The sequence below is a fragment of the Symphalangus syndactylus genome, chromosome 4 (genome assembly GCF_028878055.3).
Source record: "Symphalangus syndactylus isolate Jambi chromosome 4, NHGRI_mSymSyn1-v2.1_pri, whole genome shotgun sequence".
NCBI classification, from domain to species: domain Eukaryota; kingdom Metazoa; phylum Chordata; class Mammalia; order Primates; family Hylobatidae; genus Symphalangus; species Symphalangus syndactylus.
Genome location: NC_072426.2, coordinates 43646132 through 43666738, shown reverse-complemented (window position 1 = coordinate 43666738; position 20607 = coordinate 43646132). Strand labels below are relative to the sequence as shown.

General features: G+C 48.3%; 1 protein-coding gene across 2 annotated transcripts in view; it reads right to left on the bottom strand.

The window, feature by feature from the left end:
• HKDC1 (hexokinase domain containing 1) overlaps positions 1-20607 on the bottom strand; it is a 47331-nt gene that overhangs the window by 12569 nt on the left and 14155 nt on the right. The window contains exons 5-12 of one of the 2 annotated variants that reach the window (XM_055274531.1): positions 16115-16210; positions 14501-14600; positions 11582-11765; positions 8344-8499; positions 6981-7214; positions 5849-6153; positions 4145-4290; positions 3928-4047 (exon numbers count right to left, since the gene is read on the bottom strand). In XM_055274531.1, the coding sequence (XP_055130506.1) occupies positions 3928-4047; positions 4145-4290; positions 5849-6153; positions 6981-7214; positions 8344-8499; positions 11582-11765; positions 14501-14600; positions 16115-16210 (1341 nt within the window). The remainder of the gene's footprint in view (positions 1-3927; positions 4048-4144; positions 4291-5848; positions 6154-6980; positions 7215-8343; positions 8500-11581; positions 11766-14500; positions 14601-16114; positions 16211-20607) is intronic. The other variant, XM_055274532.2, reaches the window with a different exon arrangement.

The following is a 20607-nucleotide window of genomic DNA, read 5'->3' as shown; positions in this document are numbered from 1 at the left end:
GTAAAACATTAAAATGTTACTGATAAGGATAGCGTTCCCTTCAATTCCCATCCTCCCAATCTGAAAGGTAACCTCTGCCATTAGTCTGATATTAATCCTTCCAGACCTTTTCCTCTCCACTCATTAGTATTTTTTTTTCTTTTTCCCCCCATTTCTTCTTTCAGGGGTGAAATTACACATATTTTTAAGTAAATAAATTCATGCTGTGTATGAACCACTGCAATTTTTTTTTCTAATTCAATAATGTATCTTCCAGATCCTTCCAGGCCATTTATATGGATCTGCCACATTCTTTTACTGAGCAAAATATTCCTTGAATATAATTGCACGAAAATAAAACCACAAAACACACCTATAAAATGAGTTCTATTTTTGCGATCATTTTCAGATGAGGAAACCAAGGAACAGGGAGATTAAATAACTTGCCCAAGGTCACACAGCCAATAAGTAGAGAAGCCAAGGCTCCGGGGGAAGGAGGACTAGGGAGTCAGTGCTTAATGAGTACAGAAATTCAGATGGAAAAGGAAAAGTTTAAGAGATGGATGGTGGTGATGGCTGCAAAAAAATGTGGATGTACTTCATGCCATAGAAGTGTGCATTTAAAAAATAGTTACAGTGGGAAATTTATGTTATGTGTATTTTACCACAAAATGGTTTAAAAAAATTTTTTTTTCTTTTTTTGAGACTGAGTCTTCTCTGTCGCCCAGGCTGGAGTGCAGTAGTGTAATCTCAGCTCACTGCAACCTCCGCCTCCTGAGTTCTAGCGATTCTCCTGCCTCAGCCACCCAAATAGCTGAGATTACAGGCACCCGCCACCATACCCAGGTAATTTTTGTATTTTTAGTAGAGATGAGGTTTCGCCATGTTGGCCAGGCTGGTCTCAAACTCCTGACCTCAAGTGATCTGCCTGCCTCAGCCTCCCAAAGTTCTGGGATGACAGGAGTGAGCCACTGCTCCTGGCCCTGGACAAAATCTTAGTGCATCTTTGGTGCTACCCTTATTATTGTCCTGAGCTCTCTGGTTGACCTGCTGAGCTGACCAGAGTTCTACCATAAATTTAGGAAGCTGTATTCTGCTTTATGCCAGTCTTGGAAGCTTGGCTGATGAGAGTCTGTCAGAAAGACAGAGCTCCTCTCCACAAGCTGGTGAGTCTGTCTGTGAAGCTGAGGCCAGGGGTTGCAGAGAATTCACTGCCATGATGTCAGGCCCTGGCGACAGTGCACCCCTTCCTCACCACCATTACCAGCACCGGATTCCTCTTGGCCTTTTTCAGGCTGAATTTCAAGCCTATGCTGCCTCGAGAGTGAAGGATGATACTAGGATTTGAGTGCCTGCCGGGTGCTGGACCCATGCTATGCATTTTACACACACGAGCTCATTTAGTCCTCGCCGTATTCCTCCATTTTCACCAATGGGGAAACCATGCCTCAGAGAAGTTAAATAATCTACTCAAGGTTATTCAGATGGGAAACAGTAGAGACAGGGTTGCAAAACAGGAGCCCATGACCCCAGAGCCTGTGCTTTTGACCACTGTGTTTCCTGACCTTAGGAAGGACACTGGGCCTCTCTGTGTGGCCACATCTGGGCCTGCTCCCAAGCCCCTGAAGAAGGACATGTCCCTGCCCGGAGGCTTTCTGTGTGGGTACTGGCAGAGGTTGCAAACTGTCTCCCTCCATCTGCAGAACAGACAGCTCTGCCCCAGCCTCACGCAAAGGCCCAGCCTCACTCACCCCCTGTCAGCTCCAGGCCGAGGCCCCATGACCCACTGGAGCTCTGGGGAGTCTAAGAGCTCAGCCCAGTGTCTAGTCCCCACTTCTAAGCTCTACCTCTTGGTCAAGCTAGTTTACCAAAAAAAACATGCAAAAAACACACAATGCTGACCTTCCTGTATCTTAGCTTCCCAATTAAAAATCTTTATTTATTACACATAAAGTTAAGCCTGGGTGATTTTTTGTTTTTACACACAGAAAAACAGACACACGCATACACACACACACACACACACACACACACACATTTAGAGATGGGGTCTCGCTGTATTGTCCAGGCTGGGTCTCAAACTCCTGGGCTCAAGTGACCCTCCCACCTTGGCCTCCCACGGTGCTAGGATTACAGACCTTGAGCCGCTGTACTTGGCCTGCTTGTTGTGTGTGTGTTTTTGTTTTTGTTTTTGTTTTTAATAGAGATGAAGTCTCTGTTGCCCATACTGGAGTGCAGTGGTGTGATCATAGCTCACTTCCTCTCCAGTAGCTGGGACCACAGGCATGTGCCACCATGCCTGGCTACGGTTTTTTTGTTTTGTTTTGTTTTTGAGACAGAGTCTTGCTCTGTCACCCAGGCTGGAGTGCAGTGGTGCGATCTCAGCTCACTGCAAGCTCCGCCTCCTAGGTTCACGCCATTCTCCTGCCTCAGCCTTCCAAGTAACTGGGACTACAGGCGCCTGCCACCATGCCCGGCTAATTTTTTTGTATTTTTAGTGAAGACAGGGTTTCACCATGTTAACCAGGATGGTCTCCATCTCCTGACCTCGTGATCCACCTGTCTCGGCCTCCCAAAGTGCTAGGATTACAGGCGTGAGCCACCTCTCCCGGCTTGTTTTTTGTTTTTTTTTTTTTTTTTTTTGAGACGGAGTCTCACTCTGTCGCCCAGGCTGGAGTGCAGTGGCGCAATCTTGGCTCACTGCAAGCTCCGCCTCCCGGGTTCACGCCATTCTCCTGCCTCAGCCTCTCCGAGTAGCTGGGACTACAGGCGCCCGCCACCACGCCCAGCTAATTTTTTGTATTTTTAGTAGAGACCGGGTTTCACCGTGGTCTCGATCTCCTGACCTCGTGATCCGCCCGCCTCGGCCTTCCAAAGTGCTGGGATTACAAGCGTGAGCCACCGCGCCCGGCCTTGTTTGTTTGCTTTTTAAGAGACACAGTCTCACTATGTTGCCCAGGCTGGTCTTGAACTCCTGGCCTTAAGCAATCCTTCCATGTCGACCTCCCAAAGTGCTAGGATTACAGAGATGAGCCACCACACCTGGACAACCCTGGGTGTTTTTATCCTAGAATTACAAGAAAGACTTTGTGATAAATGTCTCCATATTTATGAATTATCTATTAAATGATAAACTATGATGTTCTTCAATGTCAGCTAAAGTGGCCATGTGATCAATTGCTTCTGAGATACTAATATTAGAAAAGAAATGCATTTCTTGCCAGGCACAGTGGCTCACGCCTGTAATCCCAGCACTTTGAGAGGCTGAGATGGGTGAATTACCTGAGGTCAGGAGTTCAAGACCAGCCTGGCCAACATGGTGAAACCCCGTCTCTACTAAAAATACAAAGGTTAGCTGGTGGTAGTGGCAGGTGCCTATAATCCCAGCTACTTGGGAGGCTGAGGCAGGAGAATCGCTTGAACCCAGGAGGCAGAGGTTGCAGTGAGCCAAGATCACGCCATTGCACTCCAGCCTGGGTGACAAGAGCGAAACTCTGTCTCAAAAAAAAAAAAAAAAATGCATTTCTTGTGATGTGCTGGCAAGCTTTCTTTCATCAGACAATAAAAACCCATTGTAATTCCCTGTTTACATGGCTGTCCAGAAAGACACAGATCGCATTATTGCCCAATTGTTATAACTGGCCTTCACTGGTCATTACCTCTTTCTCCCTCTCTCCATAATATGATTCAACCTCTCTTTTAGTAGGAATATTATGCCTATGTCCCTTTATTGCATACTACTCTAAATTCTCTTGTGAATGGTCAGTCTAAAAAATCGTGATAAATTGATGAAAATTAAATTGTTGAAATTCTTTATCATGTGTTCCCAGCTGCCCTGAACCCAAGGTCCCTGTGAAAATGAAGGCTGGCTGGGAGTTACCTGGAGATGGGCCCAGTAGAGGAAGGAAGCCCACTGGGCTGGCAGTGAGCCTGGTGGGGCTGTCTTACCTTGTCAATGCTCATCTGCCTGCAGGGAAATGAGAATGTGAAGCCCAAAGGTAGGGAGGCTCCCTTGAGGCCCATGTAGTCCAGGAAGTCGGCGATGCACTGCACAATGTGATCAAAGAGCTGCAGAGAGACAGAGAGTGGCATGCACACCAGGCAGACGTCAATGCAGGGTGGCAGGCTGGCACCTTGGAGCCCAAAGGCCTTGCCTGGCACCTACCTCCTCACCAGTGCCCTGCATGATCTCCAGGGGGATGGCGAAGATCTTGTTGTACATTCGCACTGACCTCCGTCCACTTCTGATCTTCACCAGGAGGACCCGGAAGTTGGTTCCCCCAAGATCCAGGGCGAGAAACTTTCCTTTCTCTGTAATGGAGAAAGAGGTGGCTGCATTCCATGACAGGGACTCGTGTTGGGGCATTGGGAGGAAGAGGAAACGCCGGAGCAGAGCAGACCCAGGGCCTGCATTCCTGGGCCTCACAGACCAGAGGGTCGTGGGGGCCACAGTGCACAATGCCCGGGCCCTGGGCAGGCATCTTGAGCCTGCATGAGGCCAGGCTGCTTTCCTTGGCCTCCACTTCTGCGGTAAAGGCCCAGGCACCACCTACACTATCGCCAGTGAGGTGCCGTGAAAAGAGCCCTGGCCTGGAGTCAAGAGACCTGGGCCTTCTGAGAAATGGCTTTTTATCTTGAACAAGAGAGGCAAGGTCCCATCCTTCCACACCCTGCAAAATCAGAAGACTCAACCTCTGAAGGCTCTTTCAGCTTCACTGACTGACAGCCTTCTCGGGAGCCCCAAGGAATGGTGCGGGGCATCCAGTCAAGGACATGCATGATTCTTATACCCAAGGGGCCTCCGGCCTGGCGTGGTGGCTCACGCCTGTAATCCCAGCACTTTCGGAGGCCGAGGCGGGCAGATCACGAGGTCAGGAGATCGAGACCATCCTGGCTAACACAGTGAAACCCTATCTCTACTAAAAATACAAAAAATTAGCCGGGTGTGGTGGCAGGCGCCTGTAGTCCCAGCTATTTGTGAGGCTGAGGCAGGAGAATGGTGTGAACCTCGGGAGGCGGAGCTCGCAGTGAGCAGAGATCACGCTACTGCACTCCAGCCTGGGCGACAGAGTGAGACTCCGTCTCAAAAAAAATAAAAATAAAAATAAAATAAACAGTGTCTTTTACTGCTCTCAGTTAAGAGATCCTAAGTACAGCTGTTGGACCTTGAGTAGGTCATCTAGCCTCTGTAAGTCTCAGTTATGGCATCCATAAAATGGGAACCATTCCCTCTTTGGTAACATTCCAAGTGGTTGTGGGGATGAAATGAAATGAAAGTTTCAAAAGCAAATTATAAGATGTAAAGCATTTTACAAAGGTCATTATTTCTGGAAGAGCCTCGTGAGATTCAAAGAGGTAAAATAATTTGTCTGAACAACTGACTTCACTACTTGGTGGCTTCTTTTGGCTGAGCACCGAGGACCAGAAGGATCAAGGGTTGGAGAAGTTGGGGGCAGAAGCGATGAGAGGGAAAGGAAAGTGAGCCAAGCCACAGAAGAGAACAGAGCCAGAGAAGCAGCAGGAAGACAAGCCCAGGCAATCTCAGGCATCTAAAACAAAGTTCCCGGGGTCAGGATCTGGGGGTCGGGGGGGTACACTCACGTTCTCATCTACACACACTTAAGTGCACACACATAACCTAATGTAGGTTTTTTGTGTTTTTGTTTGTTTGTTTGTTTTGTTTTTACTGCAAATGCCTTGGGTTGACAAAGGCCAACAGATTTAGAAAGAATACTAGCCTTCTACTTACTCCTGCCCTCCATTAGAGACGTGAACCCAAGTTTCTAAAAACCAAGAACCTCACTGGCTTTAAGGAGTTTTGACTGGAACCCTGGATGGCTGTTCAGAGAGGGAGGCTGTGCTGGCCCACCTGTGCCGTCTGGCAGCCCGCAGACATAGGTGGGCAGCATCCTGACCGTGGCCAGCCCGTGGCTCTTCTTCTTCAGCCCATACTCCAGCTCAGCCCGCATCTTGGCCTGCACGTCCACGAGCTGCTCTTGGGTCAGCTGGAACAAAGCCAGCACCCTGTCGATCTGCTTCCGCTGGGCCTGCACGCGGGAGGCCACCGCAGTCACCATGGCGGCCCCCTTGGTGCTGCCACTCTCTGACAGGAGGAAGCGGACATCACAGCTTGGGACCAGTTTCCTCACCACCTTGTGCAGGCGTTTTGGGTACCTGAAGCAGGGGTGATGGGAAAACATTGAGCAATCATAAAGGTCAGGCTCAGGCACAGACCCAGGGGCAGCAGTGAACCCGGTCCCGGAGGGCCCTGCGGGGCCGGGGCTCAGCCCTTTATTTGCTGATGGTAGGAGGGGAGGGGATGAGAGGAGGGACTAAGAAGCTGGGGCAGTGGAAGGCACTTGGGAGGCTCAGGGAAGTGCCTATTCTGTCAACGAACATTTCAACCAGTCTGTGCGTAATGTATTGGCTGAACATCATTTCTGTCCAAAGGGAAGGATTTTCTTTCTCGGCTCTTTCCAGGGTGTAACCACTTGACTTCCAAGTCCACCCCTGGTAGCCAAAGGGGCTTTCACTCTCCTTCCTTTTGGAAAATTCCCATTTCCCTGTGTTTTCCTACCAGGACCCTTCCCATAAACTTGGCAACCTGTGCCATCTCTATTTTTCCCCATCTATGACTAGGTATATCTTACTTCCCAGTCTTAGCCACATAGTAGGTGTTCGGTAAATAATAATTAGATGGAAGAATGAATGGAGAGATGAATGAGCGGGTGATGGATGGGTGGACATAGATAAATGGATGGACAGCATTCCTAATTAGGCAATTGGCTTTAGCAGAATATTTCTTTAAGAGTAATCCCCAAAAGCAACCCAGCCAGCTGGATGAATGCGGGCCCTGGATTCACCCTTTCCCTTGTAATCTCAGAACCAACAGGAGGGGTTGATGGTTCCAGACCCCAGATAGGCAGGATAGTCCAGAAGACACTGGGGCCCTGCTCCAGGGAGACTCATTTGTGGGGGCATGGCTGGCAGGCAGCACTCACTGAGGGTGTATCTTGTAGAGGGTGCCGTCCATGCCCACCGTGGTCCGGAGCCGTTCCACCTTCTTGTTCTCCCGGAGGCGTGTCAGGATGGCCGCCAGGGCTGCTGCACAGAGGTTGGCCGAGCGGAAGGAGACAATGGTACAGACATGCTGGACGGCAATGCAGTCAGCCTCAGACGGTTCCAGACCCAGGTCCACCAGGATCTCTCTTGTATTAGCAAGGCCTTCTTTATACCTGGCCAGGGGACAGGAATGAGTGAACCACACTTCTCCATCCCATTGGTATCCTCCTGGGGGAACAAGCTTCCCCACCTCTCAGGATTGTGAAAATTAATAGGCAGGCCCATGGTATAGAATAAAAATAACAATATCAACATTAATAGTAGCAGCTGCCACTAACTGAGCAGTCACTATGAGCCAGGTACTTGTCTAAGGATTTTACACATATTAACTCCTTCAACGCCCACAAAAATCCTGCGGGAGGCACCGTCCTTACCCTTCGTACAGATGAGAGATGTGAATGCCGAAAGGGTGAGTAACTTGTCCATGGCTGCACAGCTAGTAAGGGCTAGAGCTGAGATTTGAACTCAGCAGTTAGATTCTAGCACCCACACTTTTAATCACCCTGTGCTATGCTGACTTTCATGGAAATTCTGTCCCTGCCAAGTTCTGCATAGACGTAGATGCTGCAGGTCAGCGCCACGCGGCTGAGCTCAAAATCTAAACTGATCACAAAGTCAAGGCAATGCCAGGGTTTCTAAGCCTGAGGAGCAGGACCCTCAGATGTGCTGGACGGCAATGCAGTCATGCCGGCGCCAGCCGCCTTCACCTGCAGCCTTCACCAGCCAGCTCCCCATGCGAGGGACCTGTGTGTAAGGCCTCAAATCACCACATTCAAAGCCAGTTCCTGATGGGAGCAGGTGGAGAAGGCTCTGCTATCACAGGAGTTCTGGACTTGGATTTCACACATGAGCTTAGTGTCCAAGAATGCCCTGATATTGTAAGCAAACTTGTGTGTGAATGTACATTTTCGGGGCTAAGGGTATAGAACCCGAATAAAGTTCTCAAAAGGATCTGTGATCCTAAAAATGTGTTACAAGTTACCACTTTAAGAAGAAGGCAGTAGAACATGCGAAGAGGGTGGCCCTCTGACAGCAGAGTCCCTTACTGATGAAACCAACAAGAACCTGTCATCTGAGTCACGGCAGAAATTGCTAATCCATCTGAAGCCATGCCCAGGTCTGAAATCCTCCTGGTGAAGGAGGAGGATCTAGTCCCTCCTGCTGTCCTACCACATGGAGCACCCCACACCTGGGCCTCCCATCCCAGCCCTCCACAGAGCCGAGGCAGAGGGACTTGCTTACTTCTCCATGGCAGCCACGTGCCGTGTTTCGATCTTGCCCTTAGTGTGGAGAGCAGAAGATTTCTCACCACCGAACAGGAGGCCAGCCTTGGCCATCTTCAGCAAGATAAGCCTGACAAGCTCCCCCAGGTACAGGCCACTGATCATCTTCTCAAACCTGCAGGTTGGTGAACAGATCTGTGGACACGGCCCCTTTGATTAAGCTGCATCATTTCCCGAAGACCAGGAGCCACTGCCCACAGGCAGGAGCAGATGGGAGAGGGCTGAGCTAAGATTCCCTCCTTCTCACAAAGTGCTGGATGGCAAGAACATTTGTCTCAAATCACCCTGGCCATGGGTACCATTCTCACATGGAGCATAGGGACTCTCAATTTCATAGACTTTGAACATTTTCCCAAAATCACTCAAACATGATGTGACAACTCAAATTTCACACTCAGAGGCTTCCCACTCCTACATCAAGCTTCTGTCCAAGAGAGAAAGATGCTGTGCTTGTGAGATGGGCTTGGACAGTCCCAGACAGGCTCTACAGCAATGTGGATTTAACATCGCCATGGCTACCTACAGCTTTACTCCAAGTCTGCACACCAACAATTCCTAATTGTTTCCCAGGCAGACTATTGAATATTATTATTATTATTATTACTAGAGACAGGGTCTTGTTCTGTCACCCAGGCTAAAGTGCAGTGGTGCAATCATAGCTCGCTGCAGCCTCGAGCTCCTGGCCTCAAACGATCCTCCTGCCTTAGCCTCCCATAGGTGTGCACCATCACACCTGGCTAATTTTTTTATTTTTGTAGAGACAGGGTCTCGTTATGTTGCCCAGGCTCGTCATAAACTCCTGGCCTCAAGAGTTTCTCCTGCCCTGGCCTCCCGAAGCACTGGAATTACAGATAAGAGCCACCGCACCAGGCCTAAATATAATGCTTATTTTCCAAACACAATAAGACACAAAATCAAGAACAATCTATGTCATAATTCAACTTACATAGTTCACTATAAAAAGTCTTAGAACAGGCCAGGTACAGTGACTCATGCCTGTAATCCCAGCACTTTGGGAGGCCAAGGCGGGTGGATCACAAAGTCAAGAGTTCGAGACCAGCCTGGCCAATATGGTGAAACCCCGTCTCTACTAAAAATACAAAAAAATTAGCCGGGTGTGGTGGTGCATGCCTGTAATCCCAGTCACTCAGGAGGCTGAGGCAGGAGAATTGCTTGAACCCAGAAGGCAGAGGTTGCAGTGAGCCAAGATTGCACCACTGCACTCCAGCCTGGGAGACAGAGTGAGACTCCATCTCAAAAAAAAAAAAAAAAAAAAATCTTTAAGCATTGAAGAAACAGAAGACTATCAAAAGAAATTTAGGGTGGATGTCAGGGAATATAATATATATATATATATATATATATATATTTTTTTTTTTTTTTTTTTTGAGACAGGGTCTTGCTCTGTTGCCCAGGCTGGAGTGCAATGGTATGATCACAGCTTACTGCACCCTGGACCTCCCAGGCTCAAGTGATCCTCCCACCTCAGTCTCCTGAGTGGTTGGAACTACAGGCATCTGCCATCACACCTGACTAATTTTTTTTTAATTTTCATTTTCGTAGAGACTGGTCTCACTATGTTGCCCAAGTTGCTCTCAAACTCCAGGACTAAAGCAGTCCTCCCACCTCAGCCTCCCAAAGTGCTGGGATTACAGGCATGAGCCACCAGGCCTGGAAGGAATAGAATTTATTTTAAGTAAAATGGAAATGGGTGAAGATGATAAAATTCAAAAAACGGATACCACGTCCTTGGGACATGACTGCAATGGGTCACTAGAGCACAGGCATGTGCCTGGAGTAGGTGCCACCAAAGTGGAATGTGCTTCCTGGGTGTGCAATTCTAGTCTTTGAATCGCTCCTAGAAGGTGCTTGAAATTCACCGGCATGTCTTGACAAGATGGATGATTCCAGGGCTGGGGCTAGGAAAGTGTGACATGAGCCGGGAACGTCTTACGGTGCCAGGAAATAAGGAAGTACTTAAAGAGTAATGGAACATATCAAAAGGACACAGGAGCCAGCTTCAGAGGCTTCCTTTGGCCAAATCTAAAACAATTTGAGCATCGAAATAAAAATGGTGGACAGCAAACACAGAGGGAAGGTCCTGCCAGAGCCACCACCTGCTGAGTGATTAGGCCTCCAAGAAAGCAAGGTGGCCAAGGGACATGCGAACATGAGGAGATCGGCTGCGCCTGCCTTCTCCTCGCTACCCAGGTGTGTTCTGCGGCCACGCGTCCGAGTGCTCTTATCTTCAGTGCCTTTCATGCACATATGTAACCCACGAATACTGACAGAATTAGAATTAGGGTTATTAGGATTATGACTTAGGGAAATCTTTCAATGTCCTTGGTTTCTATTTCCTCATTTGTCAAATGAAACTGAAATACAAGCAATGCCTGTTGTAATGGGGCCAGGCATGGTGGCTCATGCCTGTAATCCCAGCACTTTGGGAGGCTGAGGCAGGAGGATTGCCTGAGTTCAGGAGTGCAAAACCAGCCTAGCCAACATGGCAAAACCCCGACTCTATAAAAAATACAAAAATTAGCCGGGTGCGGTGGCTCACGCTTGTAATCCCAGCACTTTGGGAGGCCGAGGCGGGCGGATCACAAGGTCAGGAGATCGAGACCACGGTGAAACCCCGTCTCTACTAAAAATACAAAAAAATTAGCCGGGCGTGGTGGCGGGCGCCTGTAGTCCCAGCTACTCGGAGAGGCTGAGGCAGGAGAATGGCGTGAGCCCGGGAGGCGGAGCTTGCAGTGAGCCGAGACTGCGCCACTGCACTCCAGCCTGGGTGACAGAGCGAGACTCCGTCTCCAAAAATAAAAAATAAAAAAAAAAATAAATAAATAAAAAAAAAAATAAAAATAAAAATAAAAAATACAAAATACAAAAATTAGCCAGGCATGGTGGCGCATGCCCGTAGTCCCAACTCCTCTAGAGACTGACGTGGGAGGATTGCTTGAGCCTGGAAGGTGGAGGTTGCAGTGAGCCAAGATCGTGCCACCGCACTCCAGCCTGGGCTAGAGTGTGAAACTCCATTTCAAAAAAAAAAAGAAAGAAAAGAAAAGAAAAAGAAAAAAAGAAAGCAAGTTGTGATGGATAGCTAGTCACAACTGGAGAGCCTCCCAGGCAGCCAGGGGACCTGAGTGATTGGGCACTGCCTGGTGCCGATGCCCAGATAACAGCAGAAGGGAACTCACAGTTGCTTTCCTGGGTTGAGAGAGCCGAGGTCCAGCTCCCTGTCGAACTCAGTGCGAATGTCCTCCAGGGCCCCGTCGTCCCCGAAGGCCCCCCACTCTGTGTTGATGCACATCCTGCCCTCGTCACCCTCCACCAGGTCAATGTTGCTCATGTCCTCCATGTAACACGCATTGGTGCCAGTTCCTGAACCAGGGATCAGAGAGAATATGCAGAGAGAGGGCTCCCAGCTGGGCACAGACAGAGAACTCTTGACTGCTGGGGAGTCCTCCTCAATGTACCACAAAGTGCTTTTCATTCCCTAGGGGCCGGCTCTCGCTGAGGGAAGCAGCTTGGGCAAGCCCCGAGCACATGGGGAAAACAGCTGACATGTCAAGTCTGCACTTCTCAGGGTGCTCAGGGTTTGCTGTTCTGAATGGAGTCAATTGTGAAGAAGTCCCCTGATGAATATGGATGAAAGCTGACGAAGCGCTCTTACAAGAGGATGATAAATGAAGATGATCTTGTAAATATTTTTTTTTAAAAATCACCAACCCAGGGTAATTTTGCAAATTCTTTCCTTAAGCTACTTAGCTTCCTCTCTATTTGATACTAAAAATATTCTTTACTTATGGCCTGCCACAAATTGTTTCTAGCATAAGCTGCTTCCTTATCTTAGACTGTGATTAGCTACCACCTAAGAAAGCAACACTCCGTTATGCAAACACAAAATCGCTCCAAGGAAATGCCTCAAACACTTGAGCATTGGGGAATGACTGCAAGTGGGCACCATCTTTTTGGACTCTTTTGGGAGGACAGAAATGTTCTAAAATCGGATTGTGGTGATGGTTACGAAACTATACATTTACTACAAATCATTGAATTGTACACCTAAAATCGGAGGACTTTTATGCCTCAATGAAGCTGTTTGAATTTTCAGGGTTTTTTTTTTTTTAGTACCTTCTCTTGGCTGATACTCTGGTGTGAGTATTTTAAATGCCAACATGGAAAATGAGAAATGTAGAAAAGCAGAATGTAATATTTGGAAAAAGCTTTTCTCAGAAATACACGGACACTGTTTAGGCGTGGCCCCCCAATCTGTGGTTACCAGATGCAGCCACAGTGACAGACGGGTGCCATGACTGGCAAGGGCCTGATCCATTCTGAGGCTCCTGGAAACAGAAGGGTGGAGGGAGCCCCTCAGCTTTAAAGACCTGCCCTTCGGGAAAGCCAGGCTGAGGAGGGTCTTGAGGGACATTAAGAAAAAGCAATTCAGAAGAACTTTCCCCAGGAGTGGTAAAGGAATGGGAAAAGGAGAAGGGGATATTCAAGAACAACCTATAAGTCAGAGCCATTCAGCTTCACTGTACCCCAAACTGCCTTCCCACACATTCCTCCAGCAGACCCCCTAGCTCTGGTGTGGAGACCACCCACTGGACACCCCCACTGCACCACGACCTCCCTGGTCCAGAGCTGCAGTGCACCTTGCCTGACAGTCCAGTGGTCTCTTGGATGGTTGCCCTGCTTCCACTCTTGTCCCCAGTAATCGATTATCCACACAGCAGCCAAAATGGGCTTTTAAAAAATGCACATCTGGCCGAGCGTGGTGGCTCATGGCTGTAATCCCAGCACTTTGGGAGACCAAGGCAGGTGAATCACTTGAGGTCAGGAGCTTGAGAGCATCCTGGCCAACACTGTGAAACCCCATCTCTACTAAAAATACAAAAAATTAGCCAGCCGTGGTGGTGGGCACCTGTAATTCCCATCTACTCAGGAGGCTGAGGCAGGAGAATTGCTTGAGCCCTGGGAGGCAGAGGTTGCAGTAAGCCGAGATTGCGCCACTGCACTCCAGCCTGGGCGACAAAGCAAGACTCCGTCTCAAATTAAAAAAATAAAATAAAATGCTCATCCATTTATCCATCCCCCACCCAGAGTCTCCCAGTGCCTTCCAGTCTCCCTCGGGGGATAAGCCAGTGACCTTACAGTGACTGTGTCCACATCCTGTGCAATCTGCCCAGTCTGTCCTCTCCCTCTCACTTGAATGGCCTCCGACTCTCAGCCTTCACTCACCTCATCTGGACACCACTCGGCTATAGGGTTCCTCTAGTCCCCCCTCCCTGGACACCTGCCCATTTCCAAGCCTGTAGGTGTCCTCTTTCCTTTGCCAGGGACTCCCTACCCCTGGACCTCCACCTTGCTCCCTGGTTTGCATCACTGAGGTCCCAGCTCAAATGCCACCCCTCAGAGAGGCTTCCCTGACGCCTCATCCCACTCACAGTCACATCACTCTCTTTGTTTTTTTTTTTTTTTTTTTATCATGCTAACCACCACCTGAAATTATCTTAATAGTTTAGGCCTTCTCGGCCTCTCACCCACCTCCCCACTGAAAGTTCCAGGAGCACAGGAACTCCCCACTCCGAACCCAGTGCCAAGCCCAGGGCCCGGCACACAACGGGTGCTCAGTAAACACTTGTTGAATGGATGAATGAATGAATTTTTCATGTCCCTATGTTGCTTCTCCTAAACAGTGTCAGTGCCCTTCCCGCCGAATTCACTCAGAGCTCGCTGAAATGAAACTCCCAGGCCGGGCGCGGTGGCTCAAGCCTGTAATCCCAGCACTTCGGGAGGCCGAGGTGGGCGGATCACGAGGTCAGGAGATCGAGACCATCCTGGCTAACATGGTGAAACCCCGTCTCTACTAAAAATACAAAAAATTAGCCGGGCGTGTTGGCGGGCGCCTGTAGTCCCAGCTACTCGGGAGGCTGAGGCAGGAGAATGGCGTGAACCCAGGAAGCGGAGCTTGCAGTGAGCTGCGATCGCGCCACTGCACTCCAGCCTGGGGGACAGGGCAAGACTCTGTCTCAAAAAAAAAAAAAAAGAAAAAGAAACTCCCAAACAGTCCCTCCTCCCCCACCCTCAGAAAACCAGTCCAATTGCGTTACCGATGATGACACCAACTTCGCAGTAGGGGTCGTCATAGGCACAGGTCATCATGGTCCCCACGGTGTCATTGACCAGGGCCAGGATGTCCACGTCCATGTCCTGCCAAACACAAGGCCAGAGGGCATCAGCGGGTGGGAAGGAGGTGTTTCCCTCCCTCCTTCCCCACAGAGGCAGCAGGCAGTGAAGGTGGCTGCTGAGACATCCCTAGATCCTGCCTGCTGGGCCTGTATGAAGGAGCAAGGCCTCATCAAGGTTCAGGGTCTACGGGAGAGAAAGAGCCGATGGGAGCTGAAGAGGGGAGCCTGTCCTCCTGCTTTGCGGGTGAAGGCCTCTGCAATGGAAATATGAGGGACAGGCTACCAGGAGTCCAGCCCTTGCTTTTTGTTGTTGTTTTTTTTTTAATTAAAAAATTTTATTTTTTAATCTACAGATAGGGTCTCACTATGTTGTCCAGGCTAGAATGTGATGGCTGTTCACAGGTACAAACATAGCACACCATGGCCTCAAACTCCTGGGCTCAAGTGATCCTCCTGCCTCAGCCTCCCGAGTAGCTGAGACTACAGGCACACATCACACCCAAGTTTCAGCCTTTGTTTGTGAGACCCTGGGAAGACATCGAGGAAAGCATGTTTATCCTGGGAGCAGTGGCATTTCCAGGAGAAAACGCCAAGTCCTCACCCACGGAGACAACTCAGCCAGCAGGCACAGACTCGGCTAAGTCTTCCCCATGTGTGGCATGGTGACTTCCTGTCTGGATTTCCTGTTCTGCCAAGTCGGCTTGGGTTATTGCACCAACATCCCCCAAAGTTTGGAAGAACATTTTAAAATAAAATGAGAGCCAGGCATGTGGCTTATGCCTATAGTCCCAGCTGTGCAGGAGGCTGAGGTGGGAGGATCATTTGAGCCTAGGAATTCGAGGATGGAAGGCCACGCACTGCCAGCCTGGGCAACACAGCAGGACCTCATCTCTAAAAAAAAAAAGTAGAATGAAAACAATAAGGGAAAATGCAGGCTATAAAAGAATAATATCCCAGCTTTAAAGAAAAAAAGGCTGGAAGGCTATGCAGCAAAACATGCCTCTTGCTGTCAGGGCAACAAGCAATTTGGGTTTGTGTACTTTCCAGCTCAGTAAGGAGCAGGTCTTGCTTTTGCAGTAGTTTAAATTATTGTAAAATACATTCAACATTTAAGGATATTTAATGGATAGAGAGTGGACAGTGAAATAGAGAACCAGCCCAGAAAGAATATGGAACCAGCCCCGAATGTATATGATCTTTTCGGCCTCAGAGAGGAGGGCGTGTGGGGCCTACACACAGCATCAGATCTAACCAAGAACTCTGGAAGAGGGCTGTGGCTGCTGGGGAGGCCCAGGGATGAGCTGGCCACCTTTCAATAGGGATTGGTGCAAGCCCCGCCTACCAAGGCTCTGTGGGTTCCTCCAAGTTGGCCACATCTGTACTACAGTGGGAACTTTTCTAAGATCAATTCCTTCTCTGATTCTCCCTCCAGGCAGGCACCATATGTGACCCCCTCACCGCACCCCCACCCCCCACCAACCCAAGAGAAAGGAGCTAGGGCTGGGAGAGCCTCCCACACCGAGGTGAATTCCTCACCTTGTGTCTTCTCATGGCTTTTGTCAGATGGCTCACCACATCCGTGTCCTGAACTCCTCGTGCCTTAAACTTCTTTGTCCATGAAAGCAGGACACCCTGGGAGAAGATTTCAGGTCCAGTTTAAATGAAAGAGGTGCTGAGATGTGCAACTGAGCTGCAGAAATTTCATGCCTACATGCATCCCCCATGGCCTTCTCTTCTCTAAGGTGAATCACCCCAATTTTTTAAAACATTGCTTCTGCAGCCTTTTCCAATAACTTAAATGCCTATGACTCTCATCTGAGTGGTTAGAAACATATGGTAGCAGAAGGAGGAATTATTGAAAAGTGAGAGCTCTTGGATTCATGAGACATTAGACAAGTTGTTTAACTTTTCGGAGCCTCAGTCTACTCCTCTGCAAAATGGAAATGTCACCTCCCTACCTCTCTCAAAGGAATGCTGTAATGAAAATACCTGGTGTATTATACATGTAAAATGCATGGTTTGCCAGGTTCACGAAACAGAACTAACATGGTGTAACCTTGCAGGACTGTCTCAGGAACTTCATTTCAACTTAGAAAAATGATTCTCAACAAGGCAGAGTGGCCCACACTGTAGTCCCAGCTACATGGGAGCCTGAGGCAGGTGGATTGCTTGAGGCCAGGAGTTCCAGGCCTGCCTGGGCAACATAGCGAGACCTCGTCTCTTAATAAAGAGAAAGAAAGAATAATGGTTCTCAATTTGCATTATCGATCATTGCTTACAAATGGTGTTTCCTGAGTTTCGTGTCTGAAATCGCAAATAATCATAGAATTTTTCAGACTGGAAGAGAACTTGGAAGTTAAAAGAGAATCGCCCGAGTCGCCTCAGTCAAGAGCAGCTGACCCCAGCTCACAAACTTCCTGACCACACCCCTCCATTTCCCTCCATTTATGGATTTAAAAACCTGGGATTGACAGAGGGAGGAAATTGCTCTGAATCTCACCGCGAGTGAAGGACAGAGTCCAAGACAAATTCAGGTCTCTGACTCTGGACCAACCCTCAGGCTTTTTCCCTGCACCACAGCGCTGCCGTGTGGCAGCTCTCCCTAACTTCTGCCCTCATAGGCTATGACAACATCCCTGTCTCCAGGGACAGAGCTGGCAGAGATGCACAGGGTGGCTTTCTTCAAAAATCCCTGTTGCAGGGAAGGTGGATGGGAGAAGTGAGGGATAAATGCTTGTGATAGAATGTTAAATTAAAAAGGCAGTTACATGCAACTGTACATTTTCTTTTTGTCTCAAATATTTGGTGACTAGAATCAACCATAGATTTGCTAAACTATAGATACAGGATAACATTTGTATTTAATATAGGTATGAGTGAAAGAAAAACCCACAATTCTAGTGGTGGGAATATTTGAATATTGAGATGAGTGGTGATTTCTATTTTCTTCTTTAAATTTTTCCATTCCTTCTCTTTTTTTAACGATGAAAAAGTATTACCATTTATTTTATTATCAGAAAACACACACACACACACACACACACAAAGAAATTTCTCTTTCGTTAAGACTTTCTGTTCCCTCAAAAATAAGAATAAAAGAACAAGTGACTTCTTTTAATTCTCACGCTCTTATGATGTTGGCTATGGGTTAAACATCGTCATAATAATAATTCTCACGCTCCTACCTTCTTTAATCATTTTCACAAAGTTCCTTGAAGAAGCCCCCTAATCACACCTCCTCACACAGCCTTCCCCTTTCCATCCCTCTGCAGTCGCGGAGCTGAACAGAGCCCATCTTCCCCAGGAGCCCTTATTCTAGTGTCACCGAACCCACTCCTACAGCAGAACCCTGCTTAAATAGCTTTGCTGCATGAGCCCAAATTCAAGTATTATCAGGAATGAGTTTTCTTGTGGTTGGAACTTTACTATTTAACTTTAGATATTATTGAAAGGCAGTTTGCGAGGAAATTTAATAAAATATAAGTATATTTGATTAGACTGTGACGAGAAAAAAGCATTTTTCCCTTCCTTGATACAATTTTTTTTTTTTGAAATGAAGTTTCACTCTTGTTGCCCAGGCTGGAGTGCGGTGGCGCCATCTTAGCTCACCGCAACCTCCGCCTCCCAGGTTCAGGCAATTCTCCTGCCTCAGCCTCCCGAGTAGCTGGGATTACAGGCATGTGCCACCACGCCCGACTAATTTTGTATTTTTAGTAGAGATAGGGTTTCTCCATGTTGGTCAGGCTGGTCTCGAACTCCCGACCTCAGGTGATCCGCCCTCCTCGGCCTCCCAAAGTGCTGGGATTACAGGCATGAGCCACCGTGCCCGACCTCTCCTTGATATAATTAAATGCCCTTCTTTAGTTTAAATTTTACCTGAAAAATCTTTATTGTGATATGACACTAAATGGGTCAAAATGGGCCGGGCACAGTGGCTCACCACGCCTGCAATCCCAGCACTTTGGGAGGCTGAGGCGGGAGGATCACCTGAAGTTAGGCGTTCAAGACCAGCCTGGCCAACATGGTGAAACCCTGTCTCTACTAAAAATACAAAAATTAGTTGGGTGTGGTGGCAGACGCCTGTAATCTCAGCCATTCGGGAGGCTGAGACAGGAGAATTGCTTGAACCTGGGAGACGGAGGTTGTGGTGAGCCGAGATCTCACCACTGCACTCCAGCCTGGGCGACAGAGCTCAAAAAAAAAAAAAAAAATGCTTTCAGGCTGACATTTTAAATGAAGTTCTAAAGTGGTGTCTTTCTGGAAAGGCACTGTGGTTGGGGAGCTTATGAACTTGGGGTGGGCTACTCTTGGTCGTGTGGCTTTGTGCAAGTCTCTTAACCTCGCTGAGCTGCAGTGTTTCTCAAATATAGAATGAAGATAATCATACCTACCTCTTAGAATTGTTTGGGGGATTTAACAAGAAAATGCGCATAAAACATTTGGCACAGTGCGAGGTACAATGTCAAAACCAGAGACACGTGCTTTCATCATTATTATTGAGAAAGATGTTGGTGGGTATTCAACATAGATAAATGACAAAATCCTGGATGGATAAACCATATGTTCACACCCTCTGCTGCCAAGCTGTCAAGAAAGCATGTGTGTTTAATTCTCAGAGTTGAATGAATTCTCACAGAGCTTGAGAATTTTCTTCCTTCTTCCTGGAGTCTCTGTTCCAGAGCTCTCTAATGAGAGCAGCTGGCACACTCTCACTCCACCACCTGCACTACAGGATCCAGCCAGGGGCCTGATTCCCAACCCCCAGACACACACATCTACTCACTCCTGGGACCTTTCTCTGCCAGCCAGCTCCACTTGGTCTCACCCAGACATTCCCTGGAAACTTTTTTGTTTGTTTGCTTGTTGTTGTTTTTTGTTTGTTTGCTTGTTGTTGTTTTTTGTTTGTGACAGAGTCTCGTGCTGTCACCCAGGCTGGAATGCAGTGGCGTGATCTCAGCTCACCACAACCTCCACCTTCTGGGTTCAAGTGATTCTCCTGCCTCAGCCTCCCGAGTAGCTGGGATTACAGGCGCCCGCCACCAGGCCCAGCTAATTTTTGTATTTTTAATAGAGACGGGGTTTCACCATGTTGGCCAGGCTGGTCTTGAACTCCTGATGTCAGGTGATCTGCCCCCCTCGGCCTCCCAAAGTGCTGGGATTACAGGCGTGAGCCACCGCACCTGACTGCTTGTTTTAGAGATGGAGTCTCGCTTTGTGGCCTACGCTGCTGGAGTGCAGTGGTGTGATCACAGCCCACTGCAGCCTGGACCTCCTGGGCTCAAGCAATCCTCCCGCCTCAGCCTCCCAGGGTGCTGGGATTATAGGCATAAGCCACCATGCCAGGCCCCTGGAACCTTCTTTATATTATTTTTCTCAGTCCTTTCTTTATAAAAGAATGAAAAAGTAAAACTCAGCCTGTCCCCTGTATAGATGATGGCAAATTCTCACGATGGAATCAAATAAATGATTGACACCTTTCCACTGTGAGATAGTTATCAAGCACCTATTAAATACAACACATTGTCAGAGACCTTGGCAGGGAAGGTCTGTGCCCTTGGCGGGCACTGCTTGCCCTCCAAAAACCTCTGTTGAATTTAGGGATAAGATACAAAAGCACAAAGAGACAAGTAATCCAGAGACAGTCACCACAGCCTAGCAGCTACTGTGTAAGGCCCAACCACAGTGTTGGACGCTTTACAAATGTTTTGCCTAAGCTTCACCTCAGCCCAACAAGCAGATGTTATTATCCCTGCTTTACAAATGAGAAAACAAGGCGGGACACAATGGCCCATGCCTGTAATCCCAATGCTTTGGGAGGCGGAGGCAGGCAGATCACTTAAACCCAGGAGTTTGAGACCAGCCTGGGCAATATAGTGAGACCTCATCTCTACAAAGAAAAAAATAAAAATAAATAAAATTTTCTCAAAGAGAAAACAAGAGGCTCATGAAATTAAGGAACTGGCCCAAGGGGACACAATTTGTCCTGAACCATGATTCAAAGTCATGTGTGTGGAACACGAAAGCTCATT